This window comes from Talaromyces marneffei, chromosome 1 (genome assembly GCF_009556855.1).
Source record: "Talaromyces marneffei chromosome 1, complete sequence".
Lineage (NCBI taxonomy): Eukaryota > Fungi > Ascomycota > Eurotiomycetes > Eurotiales > Trichocomaceae > Talaromyces > Talaromyces marneffei.
Window position 1 is genome coordinate 1,367,385 of NC_072348.1, and position 24,109 is coordinate 1,391,493.

At 46.4% G+C, this 24,109-nt stretch overlaps 10 protein-coding genes across 10 annotated transcripts; 7 read left to right on the top strand and 3 right to left on the bottom strand.

Annotated features, from left to right (window-relative positions):
- Positions 1-740: 740 nt before the first annotated feature.
- Positions 741-1,109, top strand: EYB26_000504 (uncharacterized protein; the record flags this gene model as incomplete). Its single annotated transcript, XM_054259820.1, has 1 exon — positions 741-1,109. One exon carries the CDS (start codon positions 741-743, stop codon positions 1,107-1,109), a length of 369 nt encoding a protein of 122 aa, XP_054115795.1.
- Positions 1,110-2,333: 1,224 nt separating this feature from the next.
- Positions 2,334-4,603, top strand: EYB26_000505 (uncharacterized protein; the record flags this gene model as incomplete). Its single annotated transcript, XM_054259821.1, has 5 exons — positions 2,334-2,482; positions 2,539-2,588; positions 2,652-2,733; positions 2,820-3,805; positions 3,858-4,603. 5 exons carry the CDS (start codon positions 2,334-2,336, stop codon positions 4,601-4,603), a joined length of 2,013 nt encoding a protein of 670 aa, XP_054115796.1.
- Positions 4,604-7,723: 3,120 nt separating this feature from the next.
- On the top strand, positions 7,724-9,137 carry EYB26_000506 (uncharacterized protein; the record flags this gene model as incomplete). The annotated part of the gene is made up of 5 exons (XM_054259822.1): positions 7,724-7,794; positions 7,862-7,874; positions 7,933-8,253; positions 8,316-8,820; positions 8,878-9,137. The coding sequence occupies 5 exons, from the start codon at positions 7,724-7,726 to the stop codon at positions 9,135-9,137; spliced, it is 1,170 nt and encodes a 389-aa protein (XP_054115797.1).
- A 338-nt stretch (positions 9,138-9,475) lies between these two features.
- On the top strand, positions 9,476-10,623 carry EYB26_000507 (uncharacterized protein; the record flags this gene model as incomplete). The annotated part of the gene is made up of 2 exons (XM_054259823.1): positions 9,476-9,532; positions 9,598-10,623. The coding sequence occupies 2 exons, from the start codon at positions 9,476-9,478 to the stop codon at positions 10,621-10,623; spliced, it is 1,083 nt and encodes a 360-aa protein (XP_054115798.1).
- A 317-nt stretch (positions 10,624-10,940) lies between these two features.
- On the bottom strand, positions 10,941-11,732 carry EYB26_000508 (uncharacterized protein; the record flags this gene model as incomplete). The annotated part of the gene is made up of 2 exons (XM_054259824.1): positions 10,941-11,574; positions 11,632-11,732. 2 exons carry the CDS (start codon positions 11,730-11,732, stop codon positions 10,941-10,943), a joined length of 735 nt encoding a protein of 244 aa, XP_054115799.1.
- A 321-nt stretch (positions 11,733-12,053) lies between these two features.
- EYB26_000509 (uncharacterized protein) lies at positions 12,054-13,635 on the top strand (the record flags this gene model as incomplete). Its single annotated transcript, XM_054259825.1, has 4 exons — positions 12,054-12,099; positions 12,173-12,221; positions 12,271-13,366; positions 13,441-13,635. 4 exons carry the CDS (start codon positions 12,054-12,056, stop codon positions 13,633-13,635), a joined length of 1,386 nt encoding a protein of 461 aa, XP_054115800.1.
- A 201-nt stretch (positions 13,636-13,836) lies between these two features.
- On the bottom strand, positions 13,837-14,972 carry EYB26_000510 (uncharacterized protein; the record flags this gene model as incomplete). The annotated part of the gene is made up of 2 exons (XM_054259826.1): positions 13,837-14,749; positions 14,830-14,972. 2 exons carry the CDS (start codon positions 14,970-14,972, stop codon positions 13,837-13,839), a joined length of 1,056 nt encoding a protein of 351 aa, XP_054115801.1.
- Positions 14,973-15,226: 254 nt separating this feature from the next.
- On the top strand, positions 15,227-16,431 carry EYB26_000511 (uncharacterized protein; the record flags this gene model as incomplete). Its single annotated transcript, XM_054259827.1, has 2 exons — positions 15,227-15,391; positions 15,457-16,431. 2 exons carry the CDS (start codon positions 15,227-15,229, stop codon positions 16,429-16,431), a joined length of 1,140 nt encoding a protein of 379 aa, XP_054115802.1.
- Positions 16,432-17,933: 1,502 nt separating this feature from the next.
- EYB26_000512 (uncharacterized protein) lies at positions 17,934-19,518 on the top strand (the record flags this gene model as incomplete). The annotated part of the gene is made up of 2 exons (XM_054259828.1): positions 17,934-18,257; positions 18,319-19,518. The coding sequence occupies 2 exons, from the start codon at positions 17,934-17,936 to the stop codon at positions 19,516-19,518; spliced, it is 1,524 nt and encodes a 507-aa protein (XP_054115803.1).
- A 1,717-nt stretch (positions 19,519-21,235) lies between these two features.
- On the bottom strand, positions 21,236-23,455 carry EYB26_000513 (uncharacterized protein; the record flags this gene model as incomplete). The annotated part of the gene is made up of 1 exon (XM_054259829.1): positions 21,236-22,996. The coding sequence occupies one exon, from the start codon at positions 22,994-22,996 to the stop codon at positions 21,236-21,238; it is 1,761 nt and encodes a 586-aa protein (XP_054115804.1).
- Positions 23,456-24,109: the final 654 nt, after the last annotated feature.

Here is a 24,109-nt window from a genome sequence, read left to right on the forward strand (position 1 = left end):
GATTCAAGGTGGATATTGGAGGAATATGGGTGTTATATATACCTAGGTATTCATCACTAAAAAGCTGTCAGCCGTTGAACCCGGGTTTTAATACCCCCAGGCTGAGTATAACTGATGTATTCGTCTTGTAACCGGTGCTATGCAATGCTACCTAATTTTTACTCTATTAAAGTAGCGTATCGTATCCAACACCGAGCCTGTTATTCTGAATGGCTCGAGATATAACAAGGCTGAGTGCTTCAAAATCGGAGGTGAGCATTCTGACCATGATCCCTTAACCTCCCGAATCGCACTCGAGTTAAGCATCAGTAGCTATAGAATACTAAAGCCGAATAGATGATTGTGAAAAACAAGTATAATATATGCCTTTATATGCCGGAACTACCAGAAAAGTTGGAACCCAGAGGACCGAGAATTCATGCTCATTGCCATTATTTTCTGTCCTCATGATTCATTAGTTTAGAGTACAATACATTGGATTGATGGGTCTTCATACATGGGTCGTTCATATGTAGGTGGTAAATCTTTATATACAGCTCTCGTTGTCAGTTTTATCTAATTTCATCCATCCATCGTGTATAAACAAACACCATCCAAATTATTTCCAGGACTGCATTTGTTGTTATCATCTTACCGGTAATTCATATATATTCCCTCTAGGTCTTTCCGTAAATGGTAATTCATAAGTCTCGCCTTGGGATGGCTTATTCCACGCGGAGGGTTTATTGTCATGATTTGGCATGCTATTTTCCACTTGGCTTGGCAACGTCGACGTTTTTCTCCGCCCTCGCCATAGAAATACGCCAATAACAACCAGCAACGCAATTCCAAGCGGTACCCCAATTCCAACACCAACTTTCAGTACCTCGCTTGTCCCGTTTGATGATACTGTGCTCGTGCTCGCGGCAATGGTCGAAATTGTCGAGCTTGTCATGGAGGTAGTGGCAGGAGAAGGAGATGCTGAACTTGTCACGGAGGACAAGGTCGACGAGCTAGTCAACGAGCTAGTCGTGGAGCTGTTCGTGGAGCTGGTCGTAGTCATTGAGCTACCAATTGTTGTGAAGATTGAGATGGTGCCATCGAGAGAAAAGGTCCCGTTCCCAGTCTGACAGTCGCATGTAGTAATATTGGCGGATTCACAGCAGAATTTAGTACCCCCGCAGGCTACAACACCGGCATCTGACAGAGAATTGAATATACCACCGGGAATATCATCTGTGCAGTACTGCGGACAGTCTTGCGAAGCCCAGATTTGATCGGTGCATGAGCCACGAATGAAGCCGCCTGCTGCTGAGGCAGATGGAAGGTAGCAGAGACTATGGTTCATTCACAGCATCAGAATCTATACATCGATATGGTAGAAAAGAAGCTTACCCGTCATCTAGGCAGGCAGCGCCTTGTTGGCAACACACTGATACCGAATTTGCAGTACAGGGGGTGTCATTTACTGCAAGTTTATGGTTTGGGAAGTAGCATTGCCTTGACGCCTCGGCACTCAGTGCCAGGAGGCCAAGAGGAAAGAAGAAGAGTGCTTGATAGCTGATCATTAAATTGAGATGCTGTAAATGACTGAATGATACTTGCGCTGGAGCGAAAGCTTGGAAGCATCACCGGATGAAGCCGCTATGTCAACAATTTAAGGGGCTGGGGGTCAGATGAAATGTTAAGAGCCTCTAGCGGCACAAGCATGTCCATATTACTTAGGGAGGCCATGCTCTGCGTTGTCTAGCGCTCATGTACAAATAAGCGCCTCTGCCCAGCTGCTGCAAAGTGTCCACAATAGCCAATACTTTTGGTGTCACCGTATACCGATGTACTCTGTACATCGAAGCGAGGAGGGCCGATTCAGGAACTGTATCATCCTACCCATATTGGGTAAGACGTCTAGGATTGTTCGTTTGATGTTACATAAACTTGAACAAAGAGTAACTATAGGGAACAGGGGTATTTGGACCTATAGGACCCTGAAACCCTATCAGCACCAAGCTCCCTGCACTTTTAGCGCCGAAAATATCTTTATTGGCGCACCTCCTTATATAGCCCCCTGGTGGCGGCTAAATAGAGTGCACATGGTTGGGCGATAATCATCTGATAGGGGAAGTGATTTGGATTCTGTGACTGGATAATAAAGCATAGATAGTGTATGGCTCAGGTCTCGATCAAGCAACCCTTATTCTCAGGAATGGTTTCAAAAACCAGCAGCCTTTGAGTGTGCCGAGTCATACATAGTAAACTAGGATTAGTCCGGCGCAGTCGAAGGTGCAAATACCTAGGTATCTTTGATCTCCTATGTACACGCTGAATTCACTAGCCCTAACAAATTAATATGTATCATGATGCTGCTTTTAGAACGCGAAAACCTGCTTCAAGAGTTTTCGCCTCGAATGGGGTCTGGTACTTTTGGACTTCGCTCAATTGGATATCGCTATAACAAGATTCATCTCACAATTCAGTCTCAACAATTAGTCGTGGCAGATGGACGGTACGCTGAGTACTGGATTGATCATAAAAGCAGCATTGTACTAAGGATGGGTCTAGGGTTCTCGAGTCATTAGCGCCGAGAGGGTCTTTTCGTCCCCACTGGATCTGTAAGTCTCACGCTACAAAGCTTAATATAAGTGGCTCTTTCATCTGTACTTCGTTACTCGTAGGGGCTCCAGGGATCCGTCCCGTCCCGTCCCGTCCCGTAATTGGGCCTCGTCTCGCCTCAGCAAGAAAGTTGAAACTACTAGCGTACGTCGCATCCTCATTCAGCGCGAAAATAGAAGACATGTAGTCAAATATCGATGATATCGCTGATCGCCTTAATGGCTGAATAGATTTTCCTTCTTCCTTTTAAAATACTCATTTCGCAGTATTTCTAATCATCCCAATGACCTCAATGCCCTTCATGACCAGATAGACCACCCTACAATGCCTCACGTCGACGTGTTGCAGCGCGCTGGAGAACGACTGAGAACTTCCCTCAACCGTCCTTCATCCTCTCCTCTCTGTCTAAACCAGAAACGCATTCGATTTGTCTTCATCGCGGCGGCCATTTTACTCTTTATTCTCTTTGTTTCGCACTCAAACGAGAATCGATACCGAATACAAGCCTCCTTCCAGCGCGAGTCCAAAGCTGCCGAGTCTGTGCGATTACAACGGCGTGCTCAAGTAAAGGGGGCTTTTCAGCATGCTTGGAACGGATACAAAAAGAAGGCATGGTTACACGATGAACTCTTGCCAGTCTCTGGTGGGCACAAAGATCCATTTGTTGGCTGGGCGGCGACATTAGTGGATAGTCTAGACACGTTGTGGATCATGGGATTAAAGAATGAGTTTGAGGATGCACTTGACGCCATAGAGCAAATTGATTTTACAAAGCCGAATGCAGAGCGGGTCCCTGTTTTCGAAGTCACGATCCGATACTTGGGTGGGCTACTTGGTGCATGGGATATTAGCGGGCACAAGTATCCAATACTCCTCCGGAAAGCGCAACAGTTGGGAGACTTCCTTTATGGGGCATTCAACACTGAAAGTGGGATTCCCACTCCTTATTATTGGTGGGAAAACGCCGGCCCTGGAAAGATAGAAGGCGAGAACGGGGTGATAGTCGCCCAGATTGGAAGTTTGAGCCTTGAGTTTATCCGGCTTGGCCAGATCACTGGAGACGCGAAGTATGCAGATGCGATCCAGAAAATCACAGATCAGTTAGCGCAAACGCAAGATAGCAATGCCTTGCCTGGGCTTTGGCCATCGTTTGCCAATTGTATGGGAGACAGCTTGTCATTCTCGAATCGTGATTTTACACTCGGTGCATTTGCTGGCAAGTCCCACTCATTGGACAAGCACTTCATCACTTGACTAATACTTTGCAGACTCTCTATATGAATACCTACCCAAGACACATCTTATACTACCTTCATCTTCTCCTACCGCGCAGCAGTACCTCGAAATGTACCGCATCGCTCTCCCTTCTTTCCGCAGGCATCTTTTCTTCCGTCCTTCGCTTCCCGGAGAACCAGATATACTGTTCTCTGGTAATGCCAATGCTAACAACGGCTCTGCAAAGCTCGATACAGCAATCCAACATCTTGGTTGTTTCGTTGGTGGGATGGTAGGATTGGGAGCTAAAATTAACGAGTCTCCAGCGGAACTAGAAACCGCCATAAAGCTGACGAACGGCTGTGTCTGGGCTTACGAAAATACACCGTCCGGAATCATGCCCGAAATCTTCCATGTCGACCAATGCGCTGACCGTACTTCTTGCACTTGGAATAGTCAGGGCCACGGATTTACGCGCGTGGATGATTCATCCTATCAACTCCGTCCGGAGGCTATCGAATCTGTATTCGTTATGTACCGTCTCACGGGTGATCCATCATGGCAGGAAAAAGGGTGGAGAATGTTTGAGTCTATAGAGAAACACTCAAGAACCAGTATTGCACATGCGAGACTGGAAAACGTGATGGATCCGAATCCAAACAAAAACGATTCAATGGAGAGCTTTTGGCTGGCGGAGACGCTGAAGTATTTCTATCTGCTGTTCAGTGAGCCCGAGTTAGTCAGTTTAGATCAGTACGTCCTGAACACAGAAGCACATCCGTTCAGGAGAGGGGGATGATCTACTATTTTGACTTCTTAGATCCATTGAATTATATCACGGCATCACCCCAATGCCAACATTTGCCAGATAGCGGCGCTCAATGAACAGAATATGCATGAATACCCCCAATTTAGAAGCAGGATATACAAATTTAAAGATATCGCTAGTAATAAAGTAGTTTCCTGCTTCTGATTGAAGGGCGAAAGGTTGCGAGAAACTTATGAGCTCAGATTGGTCATCCAACTACATATTTGAAGCGTAAAGCTAACCATGCAGATTAGAGTAACTCATTCACAAACCTTTAGAGCATCAATGACCACAATAATGATGACTTGGTCACCGAGCAGGGAAGAAACATCGGTAGAAGTGATCTGGTGTTTCACCTTTTGGAAGGGTAGGGAATAGAAACTGTAGCATAAGCATGGCTTGACTCAAGGGTTTCCTGTTCGCAAACCTTGAGCTTGTCAAGAATATTAGGAGCACCATGAATAAATCTCGTTAATTTTATCCCTCTATGCCTATATACCATCGTAAAGACTCGTTTAAAGAAGTGGTACAGATGAGAGAGAGAGAGTAACACACCCCTTAGTCAGATGTTACTCTGGATCTTAGTCCAGGTTGCGGCATTTGGTCTTGCCATCCTTCTCGAAGGCTCGTGGAACTTTGCGAAAGGGTCTACTTCTACGTCCGGGTAATGTAAGGATCGAGTGGCGGGCTGTGGCGGTCATACGTTGTATTACTGCCAAGGGTGGGCAGGAACAGTACCTTGATTAATCTAAATTGCGCGTCAGCAAAGCAGGAGTATACATATGTCATAGCGTGTTACTTTTCCTTCAGTTGCTTTGCTTGAGATCTCGGAAATAGGAAAGAAGGTAGATATTGTACGACATCAAGTTACAGCCAGGGCGAATTCGAAGGATGCCTCAGGCTGACACATTTGCAGTCGGAAACAACGTAAATGTCATCATATTCAACTGTTGCTACAGGTTTTACCAATACTCAATACCGAAAGACCTATAGATTAGTATTTGGACCTTGAGGTAGTCGCTATCAAACACCGAAGAAGGCCCCCAGCGGTGGAGAAAATATTGTGCAAAGACAAGGATAGACTGCTATTTTTCAAGATTTGGTCATGTTCATCACAAAGGTGACTTGTGGCTTGCGATCTAGGTTTAGTAGTTGCTCGGTTGGAAACGCATTCCTTTAAACAAGGATGACCTAAGGTAGCCTCTAGCGTGGACCCTGCTTGCTAATCCACACGAGCCATCTGGCACATCTTGGAGACTCGTACTTTATCGGCCACCTAGGAACAATAACATCCAATCATTTACCAAAGGGAGGGTCAAAGGAACATTAACGTTGCATCTTCTAGATCTCCAAGTTGGTCGAACTGTGTTGGCTATGTTGGTCCCTATGAACCAACAAGATCCTCATTATGCATATATTGATATCTGACTGGGCAAATATGGTCAAGACCCAATAGAGACAAATGTTCACGGATCTATGGATCCCGAACGAAGCTGACAAGGGAAACGCCAACATCCCATTGCATGATCTCATAATTAATCCACATCCCTGGCTTGGGGTCATCTGCGGGGGGCCTAACATTTCTGTTAATTATCATAGTCCAGCCGTGGTTGCCTGTTCGGCAAAAATGTTATCCAGCCTGATAAGCGACACTGATTCAAGTCAACAAGTAAACAATATTTTCAAGAACAATGCATTCATAATCTGCCTGGGCAAAGACCGAAATTCTCCGGCCGTCATCTCGATGATCCATGCTTAGTGGCGCAATTCACTTACAGACAACGAAACTAGTGATTGAAACATAGAATAAATATGGAGATCGGCGTTACGCATGGCAGTAGTACATGGTGAAAGGAAATAATATCAGAACGGTAGCTGAAAAACAAAAGGATGGTAGCACAGACATTGTCTTTCAAAGAAATCCAATCGACGAGGAGGCTCAGTTAGGGCTTCGCTTGCCGAATGCGGCAAGTTCTCTGCCGTCCACGCGCGAAAGTGTACACAGCCACCAACCACGAATTTGAGCCGAATGAATATCCATCTTAGGTGTAGTTTCCGATTGAAGGGAAATGATGCGCTGCCGCACATACAGGCGGAGAGAACGGAGAAGAGATATCCAGAATAACTGATCGACGGTGTCTGTCTAGCACGTTGTACATACATGCATACCTACTTATGGGGGCCGTTTTTCTAGAACTCACTCCAATGATGACGATTTCATCCTTGCCCGGGTTCTGGCCAGTCTTTAATATCCAACCAAAAACAAGATGTTCTAGAATGTTTTGCTTTCTAATTCCTAGTACATATTTGCCCCAACTATGGGGTCAAATAGTCACTTTGCGGTACGAACAGCGTAAATACGCATGTGCCAGCTAGATGACCTTGCACCCTAGCCCTAAATACAACGGGTGATCACTAAGGGCACTGCCCATCGAATCACTGCCCAGCATCACGAGATCATCCGGGGATTGGTGCTCCACGGCTGACGCGCCTCTTTGTCCGGGGCAGAAATGGGCTGGAAGTTGGATAAGAGCCTTGAACCTGTCTGACATCTCACTGATATTTTTTGGTCATATAAGGGTCTTTGCGTCTTCCCGTGGTTGCACCAGATATTATAGTCCATTCGGAGTTTGCTTCAAAGTATACACGTAAATAATAATAATAAAGTATTTAACAAGGTAAACAAAGTAGTATACTGGAGGTTCTTTTGGCGCCCACACTACCTAATACGGAATCACCACGAATCAGACACATACCTAGCCTTGTCAATCCGTCTCTCATCTCACTCCCACTAACTCACAATACCAACCAATGTCTCTAATCCTCACCCCACCATGTACTCCACCTATTGAGAGTAGAAGCATTTTGATTCAGCCAGTATGCACGCACTTGGAGCGCTCACTCAATTACCGTCCCCTGTTTCGAGGCGTTTTCCGAAAGACGTTACGGTGAGTGCTATAGTTGGTACCTAGCTAGGGTTGTGCATTCTGCAAGGCCAGCTGCCTCCATACTACACTACGGAGTACTGTACAAGATACATACAATGCCACTTTACACAGGAATCCAGAGCTGAAACTACCGAGTGTCATCTGAGTAATGTGATTGGAAGTGATGGAATTGTGGGTGGATTCAGATGATTCACATGTGTCTGGGATCTATTACTTCAATGGCCTTATAAACAGGTACGTTTGAAGCCCTGTCCCAGTTTATCGGGTTCGTAATTAAGTACTTTCTTTTGACGATTTACAGTTTCGAGAATATAGTATACGCCAATTTTTATAGATTATCTCTTTATCCGACAGGCAATGGCTCATATTCAGGCACCCAAGCTTCGATCAGCATGCGATGCATGCCATGAAGCGAAGGTAAAATGTACAGGAGGAACACCTTGTGTACACTGTAAGAATCATCATCATAACTGTCATTACAGTTTTGCAGCACGTATTGGGAAGCCCAAGGGCAGTCGCAATCGGAAGACTCTTGCTCGCTTGCGAGAAGCTGCTTTCCATGCAGCAAAGTATCAAACAAGCTGTCCTACACCTCCATATGCCTTTAATCCAGCTCCTCTCAGCGTCTCTCCTCATTCTATCCCTTTAACACCGGATTGGATTACTCCTGAGTATTCGATGCCGACAATGCAGGTGAGTTTGCAGCAATTTTTACATTCCAATACTGGCAAGGCAAAAGTCTAACGGGCCACTAGAATACATCCTATGCACCTTACATCTGGATATCACCACAACCGACACCAACGCCGCCAGAGAATATTGACATGAGGCTAAGTGCACTGCAAGTACACGATAACTTGCTAATGTACCAACAACAACAAACATCCCTAACACGACCATTCGAGTCCCATCCACACAGTTCACAACTTATCACAACACCGGCAAATACCGGGAATACAGACTTTATTTTACCGTCCCAAGAGGCGAATAACTATACAGCAACCTGGCAAGCACGCGTACCAACATGTGACTGTTTCCACTGGCAAACTTCGAATCTGGTCTCACTCCATGCGCTCAAGTCATCGGCCGGCATAATGCAGTACAGTACATTCGGCGAATTATTGCAGTACCTTACCACGACAATTGTTGCATGTCATCAAACTGTGGCATGTCAATCATGCGAGAAGAGTTCATCCATGATGCATCTCCTTATTGCATCCTTACAGATGGTATTCGATCATCTAGAAGCCCTTCTTTCCAGTGAGCAACTAGATTCGTCATCGTTTCCCTCCACATCTAACTCGATGATTCCACAAGACCCGCACTCTGAGCAACAGAAGATCATTAAGATGATGCAGATTCGTCACATGCTTATCAAGACTCAGAATACGCTAAAGAACATCCGGGAAACTGTCCTCCCCACTCAGCAGAGGTTCTCCATAGACTCTGCAATATCTGGATTTGGGGAGATAGCAGCGGGTTCTTCGAGCGACCCAGATTGTCTTTACCAATCTGTCGATAAGCTTCAAGGGGAGATAGGATCTCTTCTTAGTACAATTGGCACACGACAGGCTTAGACTATACAATTATAGGTAGACTTAATGTATCTTTAAGAATCATGCTAGCATGAATTTAACATTGTCAAGGTTTTCTACCGTATGGTGCCACTGACCGCCCAACCCCCTTAGATAAGCCCTAACACGGGGCAATCATCAATCCCCCCCACCTTCCCTCTTGATAACAATTGATGTAATCTTCTTACTCAACATTTCTTCCTTTCACTTCAAATCATCATCGACTGAGCCTTCATTCCACCAAATATTCCTGCGTTGAAGCTGCTAGCACCGAATAGGCCTAGACCTACTTTCATCCCTTGATAGCACCTGTTCTCCAACAGAAGTCTCAGTCTTTTGCAATGGGCGGTTTCCATGGAGTCGTTGGGACCCAAGATGCGGGCAAGGTCCACCACGTCGTATGTGAACGAAATTTCATTCCGGTTGGATTTCTCCTTATGCATTTAGGCTGAGCTACTTATAGACAGAACGGCTTGTCGCCTTTGAATATATTACATCCAGTGCCAATGAAAAACCTCACAGCTTGGTCTTCATAGGCGGCCTGGGCGATGGCCTATGTACTGTGCCGTACCTCAAGAATCTCTCTGCTGGTCTTGAGTCTACAGAGTGGTCATTGTTCTCATTCATCCCGAACTCGGCGTACGACATGTGGGGAACTGGTCGTCTGGGCCAGGATATTGAAGACATTGCACAATGCATTGAGTACATCACTAATTACAAGAAACAATCCTTGCCAGCAAGTCAGACCAACAAATCGCCCAAGATTGTAATCATGGGACACTCCACAGGTAGTCAGGACGTCTTGCATTACCTATACTCCCCCAACCCGCTACCCACAGATACCGTCTTCGACAAGGGACTCCGCCACATCGATCGACCTGCGTTAGATGGTGCAATTATGCAAGCTCCTGTCTCTGATCGAGAAGCAATCTTGGATGGGATCACTGATGAATATGGGAAATTTCGTGATGCCGAGGTCGAAGGTGCGTATCTGCAACTCGTCGAAATGGCCAAGACATGCACCTATTCATCAGGAAACGCATACGATGTCATTTTACCTCTACCGATGACTGCAAGGATTGGATATCCGCTCGTACCACTTACAGCAAGACGCTTCCTCAGCCTTGCTTCTCCAGATGGACCAGAAAATCCTGGCGAGGATGATGTCTTCAGTTCGGATTTGTCCGATAAACGCCTACAGGAGACTTTTGGTATGATTGCAACCCGAGACCTACTCAAAACGAAGCTCTTGGTTGTGTATTCGGGTAGCGACGAATATGTTCCAAAGAAGGTAGACAAGGTCAAGCTTCTGGAGCGCTGGAAGGCAGCTTCAAATAAGTCTTTTCAGAAGGTATGGGATGATGAGAACAGCGGTATTGTTCCCGGAGCATCCCACAACATCGGCGGCGACGGTGAAGGCAACGCTAGAGAGGACCTGGTCAAGCGAGTTAAAGCATATTTGAAAGATGTGGCATCCGCAACCACATGAGCAAGGTGATGAGGGAAAAGGCGCCGCCTTGTATTGTTGAAGCAATAAAGATAAAATAAAATAATAATATACACAAAAAGTAATGCACCAAGATCGCAATCACGACAAATGAAAAATATCAGGACATAGTATAACCGCAGAAGATGCCTTTGCAGCACAGGAAATGGTCATCAGGGGAAGCAGAGAGAGGGTACAGGAAAACAAGCTTCATGAACAGATAATGAAGCCATTCATTGAGCCTCGAATCCTGGGTCGGAAAAGCATTAGTATTATAGAAGGAAGGGAAAGATAGATAGAAGGCAAGCGTAAAAGCGCCATTAAACTTTCAACCACAGCATGAAAACACCCTTGAGATACCCAACAATCTCATCTCCACCAAGTTTACTGTCCCCATATAGACGATCAACGAAGGTGATCGGGCATTCTTCAACCTTGTAGCCCAAAGCTTTAGCACGGACCATCATCTCCATTTGGAAAGAGTATCCTTTGCTCTCCGTGCTTGTAATGACATTCTCCAAAACACTCTTCTTATACAACCGGAAACTACCAGTCAAGTCGCTAACACCGGGCATCAACATGACATCCGCGATGAGATTGGCGCCTCGCGAAGTAAACTTCCGAATCAAATCCCATCCATACACACCACCTTTCAAGTCGCCGCGCTTAGCGTATCTCGTACCCGTCACAATATCCGCATTGCTCTGTTTTTGAATCTCAATCATTTTGGGGATGTATTTCGGGTGGTGACTGAAATCGGCGTCCATGATGATCACGAAGTTTCCCGTTACGAATTGGAGGCCGTGAACGTAGGCTGTTCCAAGACCGAGTTTGCCAGCTCGTGGCTTGAGGATGATATGGTCGGTGCCCCATACTTTCTGAAGCTGTTTTGCGACGTCTTGTGTGCCATCAGGAGAGCCGTCGTCGACGATAATGACTTCCCAGTCGAGATTTCTAGTGACGACGAGTGAGTATATGGTTCATAAGTACATAATAGCGCGTATTGCTCACTGTTCTCGGAATGTCTTCTCAATAAGCCAGCAAATGATCGGTAGGTTCTTCCGTTCGTTATAGGTGGGAAGGATCACGGAGTACTTGTCCTGTTTCGCCATTGTGAATGAAGACAACGCTGGGCGACTTTAACTATATCCGGTTTCTCAAAGCAGCCACTTTAATATTCGAAGACGTGGAGAAGAGAACGTAAGAAGCGGACTCGGTCAAGAAAGAGGAGTAATTAGAGTTGTTTAATGAAGGCCAACTCGCAACATCTAAACAGGAGTAATAGCACACCGCCCGGCAGAATACGGTCCACTCCGGAGATTTGTTTAGCTTGAGCTTCGTTCTCCACTCGGACCATACCATCAGCTAGTTTCCCTCTACTACAATTCAACGCATTTGAATACCTCCATTTGATGTGAGAGAACGCCACCAAAATGGCGAGCTCTCATGGCGAAAAGCATCAACGCAATATCTCCAGGGGTAAGATGATAACACAACACTACGAAGATCTTCGTCACAATGACCCATGCTAACATGCTTCCCCTACTGCTAGCAACCCGACCGCGTGCATCGACCAAAGGACCACTAGATATCTCCGACGAGTATGTCTACATGTCTACTTCTATCCGATCTCCGAGCTGACAGATTTAGTAAAACTATATCATCGGAAGACCCATTGTCTCCTCGATCCCCCCAAAAGTCTCAGGCGCAACATCCCCGCTTCTCGCATGACGCCAGTTCACTCTCCCCATCGAATCCCCTAGATCTCAGCCCCTTGGAAATTGAACTTGACAGTATACTCGCAAGCTATGAACTCTCAACAGTCGTGACGAAGGATCTTTCATTTCTATTACGGCCGGAAATCTACCACCCTCTCTCCCAACTCGAGATCCCGCCTATGTTCCGTTCTTCGTTCTACAATCCTTCGATAGGAGAGACAATCGAGGCTTCTATGGAGGTACTCAACAAGCAGCTTGCACAGGGCCATTTCCTTCTAGCGGCTCATTTGAGTGCAAAGTTATTGACATCCCCGCTTATTCATTCTTCGGATGCGAGCATCATTTTCACGCTGTTATATACTCGATTGGCCTGCCTTGAGTTAACAGGCAATAGTGCATTTGCCGCAGAAGAGTCGAAAGCCTTGGAAGATCTCAACTCGACATTCTACTATGTAGATGCTGATTTCAAAGTGGACAGTGATGTCCATGATTGCGCCAGGCGGTCTTATCATATCGTTCCATGGCCCTTGCGCGTCCTTGCCGTTCGTCTTCAAAGCATTGCCTTTGGTGACTCACGCAGAAGCATAACTGGTTTATATGAGCTCGGCTTCGAGGCCCGCCGAGAGCTTATGCAGTCAGGTCTAGATAAGACGCAGAAACAAATATGGAGAGACAGACTCTACGATCTCGGAGTACGCAGTGTCAATGCTCTTGTCGAGATGGGCGACCTTGACGCAGCCCGACGATCATTGAGCAATCTAGGAGATTCCAGGAATGTCGATAATCAAGCCAGATCTATTCTACTAGCTTTGCGAATTGGGGATCTTGCCCTTGCCAAAGGCATACTAGAAAAGTCCACGGTACTACAAGACGGAATTCTGAAACCTTTAACAACCATGGCTGAAGGCTCTTATGACGAGGCTGCTGTGCAGTGGAAGGCTTTGCTTGATAATCCTGAGGAATCGACTAGGCCAATGATTGTGCAGAATCTTGCTGTATGCTTATTATATACGGGTAAATTGAACGAGGTATGTTCAACTCCTGCATCACAATTTTTGCTTCCGTGTCACTTATTTGAAACCCAATCTGGGTGAACTTGCAGTCTCGCTCCCTTCTAGAGTCACTCATCTCTGAAAACCATGCTTTTCAAAGTCTTACTTTCAATCTGGCGACCATCTACGAGCTATGCTGCGACAACCCGCAGAACCGCAAATTAGCCTTAGGGCAGATGGTATCTCAGCAGACCCACAACGGAGAAATGAATCTCGATCGCGCCAATGCGGATTTCAAGTTGTGATGCATGTCTTCGATCTAGACTCTAATAATACAATGAATCATCGTCACGCTCCTAAAACGCGGAAAGGAATACAGCATGTCATGCCGTCCCAGAATACGAACGCCGTGTTACACAAGAAATCGCTAAGTGGACGTTGCGAAATGCAAAATGCAGAGGATCGATAATCGATCGGGTATACCTGATTCTCACAGGAATAACGTTTCAGGTTTTCGCCCTAGGCTTCCGGATAATAACTGAGTCACCCTCGAGTTGCCATCCTAACTTCTCCTTGTCTGCCAGCCTCTGCCAAGTCCAACCTTCTTCGCCAGTGGAGGTTCGCAGCAACCAATTCGCGTTCACACTCAGGTATGTTCGACCAGCAGCCTTGAGCGCCTGTTTCGTCATGTGGTCTGTTGCCCAGCCCATGATTGCACGGACATAACCATCTACCTCTTTTTGGATCCGCCAGAATGAGATCCAATTGTCATGAGTGAGGGCATTAAGGACTTGGTCAACAACGGGAGATTTGAAGCCATGCTTCTCTCTGGCTTGGACCAACAATGTATAGGCAGGGGCAAGCGAGTTTTGACGACACGCATAATCCAGAATAAGGTAGGATGTGAAATCGGTCAAATCATGTACCGAGAGCGGATGAGAATTTGTGTGCAAGTTATCCAGCAAGTAACGCAAGGAGGAAAAGTAAGACGGTGGGTGGCGTGCTAGTATCGAGAAGCGGATGGAGAAGATATGTATCTGTTGTTGAAATGCTACTGGAGTAGTAGATGACGTTGCCAAGATTCCCTCGCGTAGTTTGCGAAGTGACATCAACAACGTGGATAATTCAGCTGCCGGGGGACGTTGCTTCTCAGCAGTCTGCTTTCCTGATAGGCTCAGACTTTCCGTCTTCGCAATAAGGTCTTCTGCGGAGTCATCTCGAGGAGCGGGTTTGGCCGAAGGCTTGCCAATCGGAAGGGCAGGAAGATTAGATGGGGGATTTTTGGTTGCATCTGCAGATGCACTGGCAGGTAGAGATGCCCATGCTGCCTCAAGGTCATGCGAGTGGCTAGAACAAAATCGCATGTAGCGGTCGACGATGGTGTCGTAGTATGTTCTCTGGGCCTTGTGGTCTAATAGCCTGGGACAGGAAATATCAGCTTGTCGATCGGCTATCGCTTCTAGTGCACACGGAAGCTGCCACAAGGGAGGAGAACATACGTCTTGTCACCCTTAGAGGGGAAACCAACAGCTTCGAGAGGATCGGAAACCGGCCGCAATCGACTCCCGGTGGTATTGTTTCTGATATTCGTGCCGTTATCCTGTCTTCTGAAGGGTGGTGGGTTCCGACCTCGATAGCTCATATTGGATTGACTAGTAGCTCATGCCATGAATGATTTGCATTTGCATTTGCATTGATATATTGGGGCTTTGTTTGTCGATAACTCCAGGTTGGTTGATTCTGATTGTTTGCGCTGCCATTCTTGCCATTATGACGATTCAGCAATTGGCCCGCATGTTTGTCTTGTTTGCACTGTTTGACTCGACGTCTCACGTGCCTTACATGTGATCGATCTGCCACTTCCGGATCTAGTCCCAAAAAGGAATGGTGTCTCAAATGAACCATCCCAACATTTCTGAAGGCTTCATTGTTTTGCATGAATCCGCTGTAGATACCTTAGAAGAGCCTCGGATATATGAAAGGAACTTTCGACAGGACGTCGAGTTCTCTATATTTTCTTTCTATCGTCCCGTAACATCAATTTTGTGTCTGTTTACACATGTATGTCTAGTAGCTTCTTTGTTCTTCCCCTTTCTTTCTAGCCTCGTTGACTTCTGTCCATTCAGACCAACATCATGTCTGATCCTCGTTTGCGGTCTTCGACTCGTAAACAACAATCGAGCAACGACAACAAGAGACCCGCCAATGAGAAAATCACTACGGAAATGGCTGTCAAACAGCCTGGAAAAGCAATTCGAAAATTACTGCATTGGGACGAGCTTCCGCCCTGGCTACAGGATAACCACTACATCCATCACGGCTATCGGCCAGCGTCTTCCTCGTTCGTTGTATCATTCCAATCATTAGCATACCTTCACAACGAAACTGTGAATATATACACGCATCTCTTACCTGCATTGGTAGCCTTACCAGCGGGTATCCGCTTGTATCAAGTGCTAGCGCCTCGCTACCAATCGGCGACTCAGGGTGATATATCCGCCTTTGCCTGTTTCTTTGTCGGTGCCACCTTTTGTTTGGGAATGTCTGCAACTTATCACACTATCTGTAATCATTCACCATCCGTGGCTCGTATTGGCAATGCCTTGGATTACGTGGGTATCGTCGGCCTTATTACCGGCAGTTTCATCCCCAGTGTCTATTACGGCTTCTATTGTACACCCAGGTTACAGTCATCCTACTGGACCATGATTTGCACAATAGGCATTGGGTGCATAATTGTGTGTCTGACGCCTAAATTCCGGACCCCAGATTGGCGCCCTTTTCGAGCCATGATGTTCGTCTCGATGGGGTTGTCTGCTATTTTCCCGGTTGTTCACGGTCTGTGGTTGTACGGCCCGAAGCAGATGACAGATCAGATCGGCCTCTATTGGTTGCTTCTTCAAGGTTTTCTGTATATCCTTGGTGCCACCATTTACGCAGCTCGCGTGCCAGAGAGACTGCTACCAGGCCGGTTTAATATATTCGGCCACTCCCATCAGATATTCCATGTTCTCGTGGTGTGCGCTGCAGTTTCGCATCTGACAGGTCTCCTTCAAGCGTTTGACTACAGGCATAGCGGCTTGGCCGAGCTATGTTTTTAATTATGTACATATATAGATTTACTTTTTCTGGAATGATGTCTCCTATTCTGTCGATCTGACAGCTCTCATGCCGGTGCTATCAGTCTGACAGTCTCGCTTCACGTTAGTGTTATGCATGTAATTCTGTTTGTCGAGCTACCTCTGATTCTCTTGACTTGCGTGGAAGTCTAAAAGGCTTCGATTTCCTTCTTTGTTGCTATAATACCTAGGCGACCAGCCCTAAATCTGGTAAACGCTTGCCAAACAGCCTTAACTGACCACTGAGAGGCCACCTGTTCGTCTTGTGATCTTCAGCGCCCCTGCCAATCGGGGACGTAACTCGAATCTTTGTGTTGTACATGAGCAAGTAAGCAAAACACGGGAAAGCCCTTAAGCGAGTCATGAGATTTTGATTGCTCCTAAGGGAACTTTTCGGGGTTCTCTTCTCGAAAAAGTGTTGTACCCGGTTCTTAGCACAGTCTCGGGGACGAAGGAGCAACGTGACTGGAACAAAGGAACAGGCAAAGAAAATTAATCGCTATTTCCTGTCAACAAAATAAGCCTAGACCTGTTGGATTTTCCCATTTTCTAGTCAGTTTCTAGAAAATGGTAGGCTCCGCCCGGGATTCTTTGACATACATTCATACGTACATAGATTGGCCTTCTGCACTCATTCGATGCTGGCATGCACCACATCATCTCTATTTGTCAGTGGACGTTTGATCGTGTTTTGCCTTGCGAGCGATGATTAATCTGTGTTTCGAAAGGTAGTTGCAGTCATAGCGAACTAATACCATAAATCGTTCTGTTCGTCTTTCGACCTGCTGAATCGAATCGCTAACCCTAATTCTCCTTCTCGCTTTGTCCCCACCAGAAAGCCATCACGAAGATCAACGACTGAACTAATGCATATCACTGACTGGCTTTGAACACCTTTCCAGAAAGGCCAAGCTTCCAGAATAAAGAAGAAGACTCAATTAGCCTCTTGATCTTCCAAAGTCTAAGACGTTTAGGCTAGAACTTCCGTTTGTTCTCGTGTGCATGGCATACATACATACCCACGCCCTCCGATTTTTGTTGGATAGATCTATTCATCATCTACATGTATGAGCGGGTCTAGGTATAGTTTCAGGTAGCTAGGTATGTAAATAAAGCTTCGAACTAGTTCTGCCACCCCTGGTTTCGAGCGACAACCTTACTCGCAGTCTGGAGCTGGTTCAAAGAAGAAGAAAACATTGGCATTCCAGATTTGGCAGTGCTTGAATCAGACCTTGAGCATATTTTAAGGTCTATAGTTGACGGGAACTTCCATAGCCCGACACGTCATTGGGGGTCCTGAATTGTTTATCTACTAGGTACTTGAACGTGCTCTCTTTTATTTCTTTACATATCTACACCTCTCTTCATCTTGGGTATTTCAGTTTGCTGTTACTTCGAGGGATATCAAGATATCCTTGGTGTTGCCTGAAATTTGATCTGTTTTCCATCAGCCTTAAGCCAAGTTCTGCAACAGACAAACATCAATGCAGTCAATAGACGAGGCCGGCAAACCGCGGTATCGCGCCGCCTGTGACGCATGTCGTCAGTCCAAAGTCCGTTGTTCAGGCGGCGGGGTCTGCATTCGTTGCAAGAAACATGACTACAAATGTCGATACAGCATTGCTCATCGAGCAGGTAAACCAAAGGGTAGCAAGAACAAGGCTACACTGAAGAAATTAGAGAATCTTCAGGCTGCTCAACTGGGAAAACTTGCATTGGGCGGTGGAACTGGTGTGGTTTCTACAAGCATGATATCGAGGCCTTTGACGGATGCCGAGTTTCCTCAGCAGAGGAAGAGAAGGAACATCGTAAGTAGTTTGCCCTTGATTATGCTTATTCACTCAGAATTCTATACCAACGAGAGACTAGTCAACACACGATATCAGAGCACGATATGAGCTCGTGCATCCTTCTCAGCTGCATATGAGAAATCCTTCTCATCCGATGGCGCGCAAATACCTCTGTGCAGATCCCATGTTCCCCGTGTATCCATCACCTACATCTCCAGCAGAGCCACACTTGTGGGAAGGGGGTATGCCGTCGACAGACATAGGATTCTACGATTCTCTCGAGACTGTGTACGGACATGCCTCACCTACGTTGGCACCATACCTGCCTTCACCAAGTGAAGAAGCGACAACTGCGTTCAGTTTACAGTCCAATTCACCAACAGTGGCCCGCGTATGTCATTGCATTGATAGACTGGATGCGAGTCAGAGGCAGATATCTACTCTCGACCCGGATCTTACCTTGTGGCGTTTTGACCCTACTGTGGAACTCGTCACAGCTTCTTTGTCATCGAGCCATATCTTTCTCAGCTGTGCAGCATGTCCCAATATGAGTGGTGGAAGTTTGTGGCTTCTCATTTCAGTGCTGGATCGCAGTTTTGACGTCCTCAATCATCTTGTCCTGCATCGAGTCAGTCAGGATAACCACGAAGCCTGGTCTGACCAACAACAGCAACAGTATCATGTTATTCCATACAATTATGCATTTGCACTTCAGGACTGCATACTCGAGCAGGGCATTACGACGTCATACCAGATTGTTCGTGCGCTAAGGGACGTAATCTACACCGAGATTGGGATTAGCGGTGGCGTTCTTGGAGACATCGGCATGCACAACAATGCCTTGTCGTCGTCATCGTCCTCATCCTCATCATCTGGGTTTCCCTCGCCAACCTCGATGGAAACACCCGCACAGGAATTCATACACAAAAGCGACCGGATCCACCAGACACGCAACCCCGAATGCTCAGCCCTCAAGAACGGCAAGGCAAAATCAAACAACGCCCTATCGCCAAATGAAATCAGCTTTGTACTTCAGACCATCCATCGCTATGATACATTGATTGGCAACATGCAGGCAATCCTCGCTCGCATCACTACTGCAGCTACTGCCCACGCAAACCCAGTTTCCTGGCCTATTAGCATGTCTGAAACCGCAACGACTCAATGCGGAGGAGGTGTGGCACCATACCAACAGGCAATAACAATGGAGGGATTCCCACAACAGGCGCACCTGGACCATGCAAGGCTCCCATCATACGATATGATTGGACTTTCATGATACGTATGAGCTAGGCGTTTCTGTATCGGACTTGTGCTGGTGCCTATCACATACACAAGCCTGTAGCCAATACTTCTGAGTTTTAAGGGGAGATTGGTAGAGTTGGTAGTTTCGGGTTCGCGTCATTCGTCGATGTACAATCAGATCAGATCAGCCTTGCGTTTTAGCCTCTTAATAGTACCTATTAATTTGCATACCTAGGTAGCAACTCACCCTAATCTTAATGAAAGTTATAATGAGGCTTCAAATGCTCTTAAACTAACGAATCATGTATTTTACCAAACACACTTAGGTGCGTAGCGACCTAGATCACCGTGCGTCTCTAGCCCTAATCGACATTCCAGGGTCGATACCAGGCCGCAATATGCATGACTCAAGTCCGGTATTGAGTTGGAGGCTCAGCTCTAGGCTGAACCGAAACCACCACATATCACGATATCCAATACAAGTTATGCCCGCACCGTGTGCTTAACAAGAGAGAAGTCACGCGCATTCCCGGACTTTCTACACAAGCGTCGCTATTCGAGTCAACCGTGAGGTCGGTTGGGGCTTCCTGGTTGGCGTTTGGTATTCACGGATGAGTTATGTGCTGGTCATATGGGCTGTTTATGAATTGCATATGGGTCCGAATTTTACATACGCTGATTGGAAACATTGAATTTGCAAGGATATTCAATGTCGGTTGTTCGATTATCCATGGGTGTGGTTCTTGTGACACGGATACTTCGCAGTCTCTACTCGTTGGTGGACATGATCAGACAACTCGATTCACTAGTTCCAGTGCAGTCGTAATGCATTATTTTTCGATGCTATTTCCCCGGGCTGAAGACTTTGGAAGCTGAATTTCCCGAATGCGCTCGTACGACTCTCTATAGTCTATAGCCTAATTAGGCAATTGAGATACTCGATTTTGGGTCATGTGCTTGACAGGTTACACCAGCAGAATTGTGGCCAATTTAGTGTCATATTTGGTATGACATTGATATTGTTTCACGTCCCTCGTATTCTCTTCAAAAATATAGTTGGTTGACCCAGGTTGTTACAGGTTGAGCACAAAGTCAGCACCCTTTCCCTCTGTTTCTGGGATACCAGCATACAAGTGTTGCCCAAAGAGAGACTGACTTCCTTGATTTAGGATTTCATCCAATGGAGAATGTACTATTAAATATAGCTCGGAATGTCAGAACAAGACTAAGTAACATGAGGCTATCGAAAGTAATCTGGTATTGACATGTTGGAATATTCTGGAAGCCATTCCTCACAAATGCCATGGAGTGTCTTCATTTGTTGTCGACTGAGTAACCCAGCCATTTGCAGTGCAAAACAATCATGGTTTTTACGAAAAATTGACAGTCTAGGATATTCTTGCGTGGCGGATTAGTATTGCTATAAGAGGCGAATCTATAATACTACATGAATAAGTGGTGATAAATGGATTTGATCTGGATGTGAGTGCGCAATGATGCTTCAGCGCTGATGAGCACCTTGAGCAACGGAGTCTGGTAGGCCGTCAATATTTAGAGAGTTGAAGATTTGAAGCTTCATGATATAGATCGAAGGGTCCTTAGATCATCTGACGCAAGGAACTGCTCCTACTGGCCGTCGCCACCCATTCCAATTATTAAGCGGCGACTTTCCGCAACTCAGAATTGTGACTTATTTTCAGTCAATCTAGCTGACTAGCGAATTCAGGTTTCTAATCGGAATAGGAACTCATCTAAGCTCTGTTTGTTTGTGACCATAAACCGTTGAGGTCGCTCCACTGATCGATGTCAAAAGCCATGTGAAACATATCTTGCATCGACTCGAGACTCATGTCACCAAAGTCCAGAACGCCAGCTGATGGCTGAAACATAATGGAATTGTTATTCATGTAGGGTCCAGATTGTAATTGCGTGGTAATGGAAGATATCGAACATTGATCAGCTGTCTGTTTGTGGTTATCCGATATAGACTTTCTTTGCCAAGCACGTTTGGCAAGGAAATCGATTTTCATGATCAGGTTTCGCACAATGGCAGCTGCGCTATTAGCTACTGCAAAACTGTTTCCAAAGATGTCGAAAACGGAAACCGATAATGTGATTGCATCTCTGGCTGCAATGGCCATTGAGCTTTGCGGATAAGCGAGCACAAAGCCAACCAGAGTCATGGCGCTATTCCATTGCCATTGAAATGCCTCGTGCCAACCGGACAAGATAGCCGTCGAGGAGAGAACTTGGTGTGTGATGCTTGTTAGGGCTATGGCATGACCAGCACATTTGAACGCCAATTCTTCCGCGATGGCCAACGAAGGAGTGGGGGCAAATGAAATAAACGGACGACAGATATTGGCGCTTAGATTATGGTACATTAGCTCAAGGATCACACGCTGCCTTTGGAGCCAGAGAGGAGAGTATTGCTCAATCTCCAGATCTGTGCCACCGGTGGCAAATGGGCGACTGCCGTTTTTGCGTTTTGTCGTGAGAGTACTAGGTACGCCATTCGTCCAATTCTCGAGGTTCTTAACAAACGGATAAATGAATTCAGCTTGGCCTTCCAGAACGTTAACGTCATCCCATAAATTCTGGCCCTCCTTAAGGTGCAGGTCTCTGTTATAAAACGCGGCGTGAGCCTCACGGGCAGCCAGAAACATGGTCATATTTTGTAGATTGAAGCTAAGCCAAGTCGCGTTATTTCCAAGAGGTGCAAAGGTAGAACCTGACAGCATCGCAGCTTCAACATCGTCGTCCGGCAATTTAGGCGTGGTATTGGTCTGATATAGTAGGAACGGGCGGCCCAACTTCATTCCAAGCTTGCTGTCCAAGCTGTACAGCGCCCACCATAAACGCTTGCGCATTTCGCGCTCCTTGCGTGGCATGCTTTGTGGAGGATTCAAATGAAGACCAAGCATATGAGCTGTGCGTACAGCCATAGCACAGGTGCTATCTGAGGTGTTTTGAAAAGAAGCCGAACATAGGAATATCACACATAATAGATGGCACTGCAAGGTCGCCAAGGTAGGGCTTTCTAATTCGTAGGCGAGTAGATTCTGGCACCGTTGATAGTACCATCGACCGGCAATAGTAGCGTCGCTTTTATCCGCAAGTTGATTTCTCATATTAGGCAGCATCGAAACGCCGTACTGCATGCCAAGCGCAATTACAATGTCAACAAGAGCCGAGTCTTTTCGCGCATTCCCCGAGGCCATCCACAACGATCGATAGTGATGCTTGAACTCGGTCTCGTCAAGAATTGGAAACAGGGAAGTATGGTAAGAGCTCCAATATGAGTCTAAAAAGTAGTCCTCCTGGGTTGGAGTTAAATAAGGACCACGCTCAGTTTCGTTTTTCTGCTGGGACTCAGAGCCATGAATGTCAGAATCCTCATCGATACCAACCAGCGGGCCGCACAGCCGTCTACTGACTGAATCGGGTACCATCTGGTCTTTCGATTGGGTTTGATCCAGATTAAGATTCAAGAAATTCGTGATGCGTCCCATGAAATAGAAGAGCGACGATGGTCCATACCATGTCTCGTTGGGTGAGCGGGCAGTCCTAAAGTGGATGCCACCCCAGTTCGTTCTTCGTGAGACTGCATCGCCATTAGATTGAATGCTCTCAGAAGCTGAGAGCTCTGGCGTAGATAGACCTGTCACGGGGGACGAAATTCGGGTTTGCTTATCGGTCTGCTGGCGCAATTGCTGTAGTTCATGTTGCAGGTCTTGGACCCGGCGCCGTAGGGTTTCAATTTCTTGGTGTGCATGTGGCAGGGAGGCAATCCGGTTTGCGTCGTTTGTGCATTTACTACCTCTCGTCTTACAATTGGAGCACGGAGAGAAGTTGTCACACTTTATCCGGCGGAGACGGCACTCATCGCAAGCCCTGGCGACCTGGTTTCGTTTTTGACGGGGCCGCAGCGGTGTATGGAATCGCAAGGAGTTCTCAGAAGGAGGCTTCATTTAGAGTGCAACGCGGTAGTACTGTTGATTGGCATGGTTATAGATATGCTAGTCAGTTTGGCGATGGCAGTGCTGAAGCCAGAAGATAATGCGATGGTCAGGAAAGAGAGGAAAGAGGGGGGGGCTGTTTGTTTGTCAGCAAGCACCTGGAAGTGGCGGCCAATACACGGGCACCCGGGTGCCCGTGTATTGGCCGCCCCTGGAAGTCGGAAGCTTAGGTCAGCCGCTAAGCTGACCGACGTTACCCTCTTATCTTATCTCGTCCAATCTTATCTTATCTACGGCATGGATAACCAGATCTCATCTGACTTAGCTAACCCTCCATTTTTTGAATACTCATCATCGCCATATCATGGTTAGTAATCACAATTGTTCCTGGATAATTTGTAACAACGGTCCACTTAGCTGCTATTCCACAGTGTTCGATCCTACAAATAAGCACGAGGCAAAGATGCAAAAACCATACACTGTGGAAAGCGTGGACGCTTCAAGTTGCCATTATTGGGCAATGGCAATGAGAAGAACGTACGTAATTCATGACCTCTGCTACCAGGATGCAACGACCTTTCCAGTATATCCTCGCGCAAGGAAAAACTATATAAGTCCCCTCGACCTCCCGATCATTCGCATCTCGTCACACAGCAGTTCAGCTAC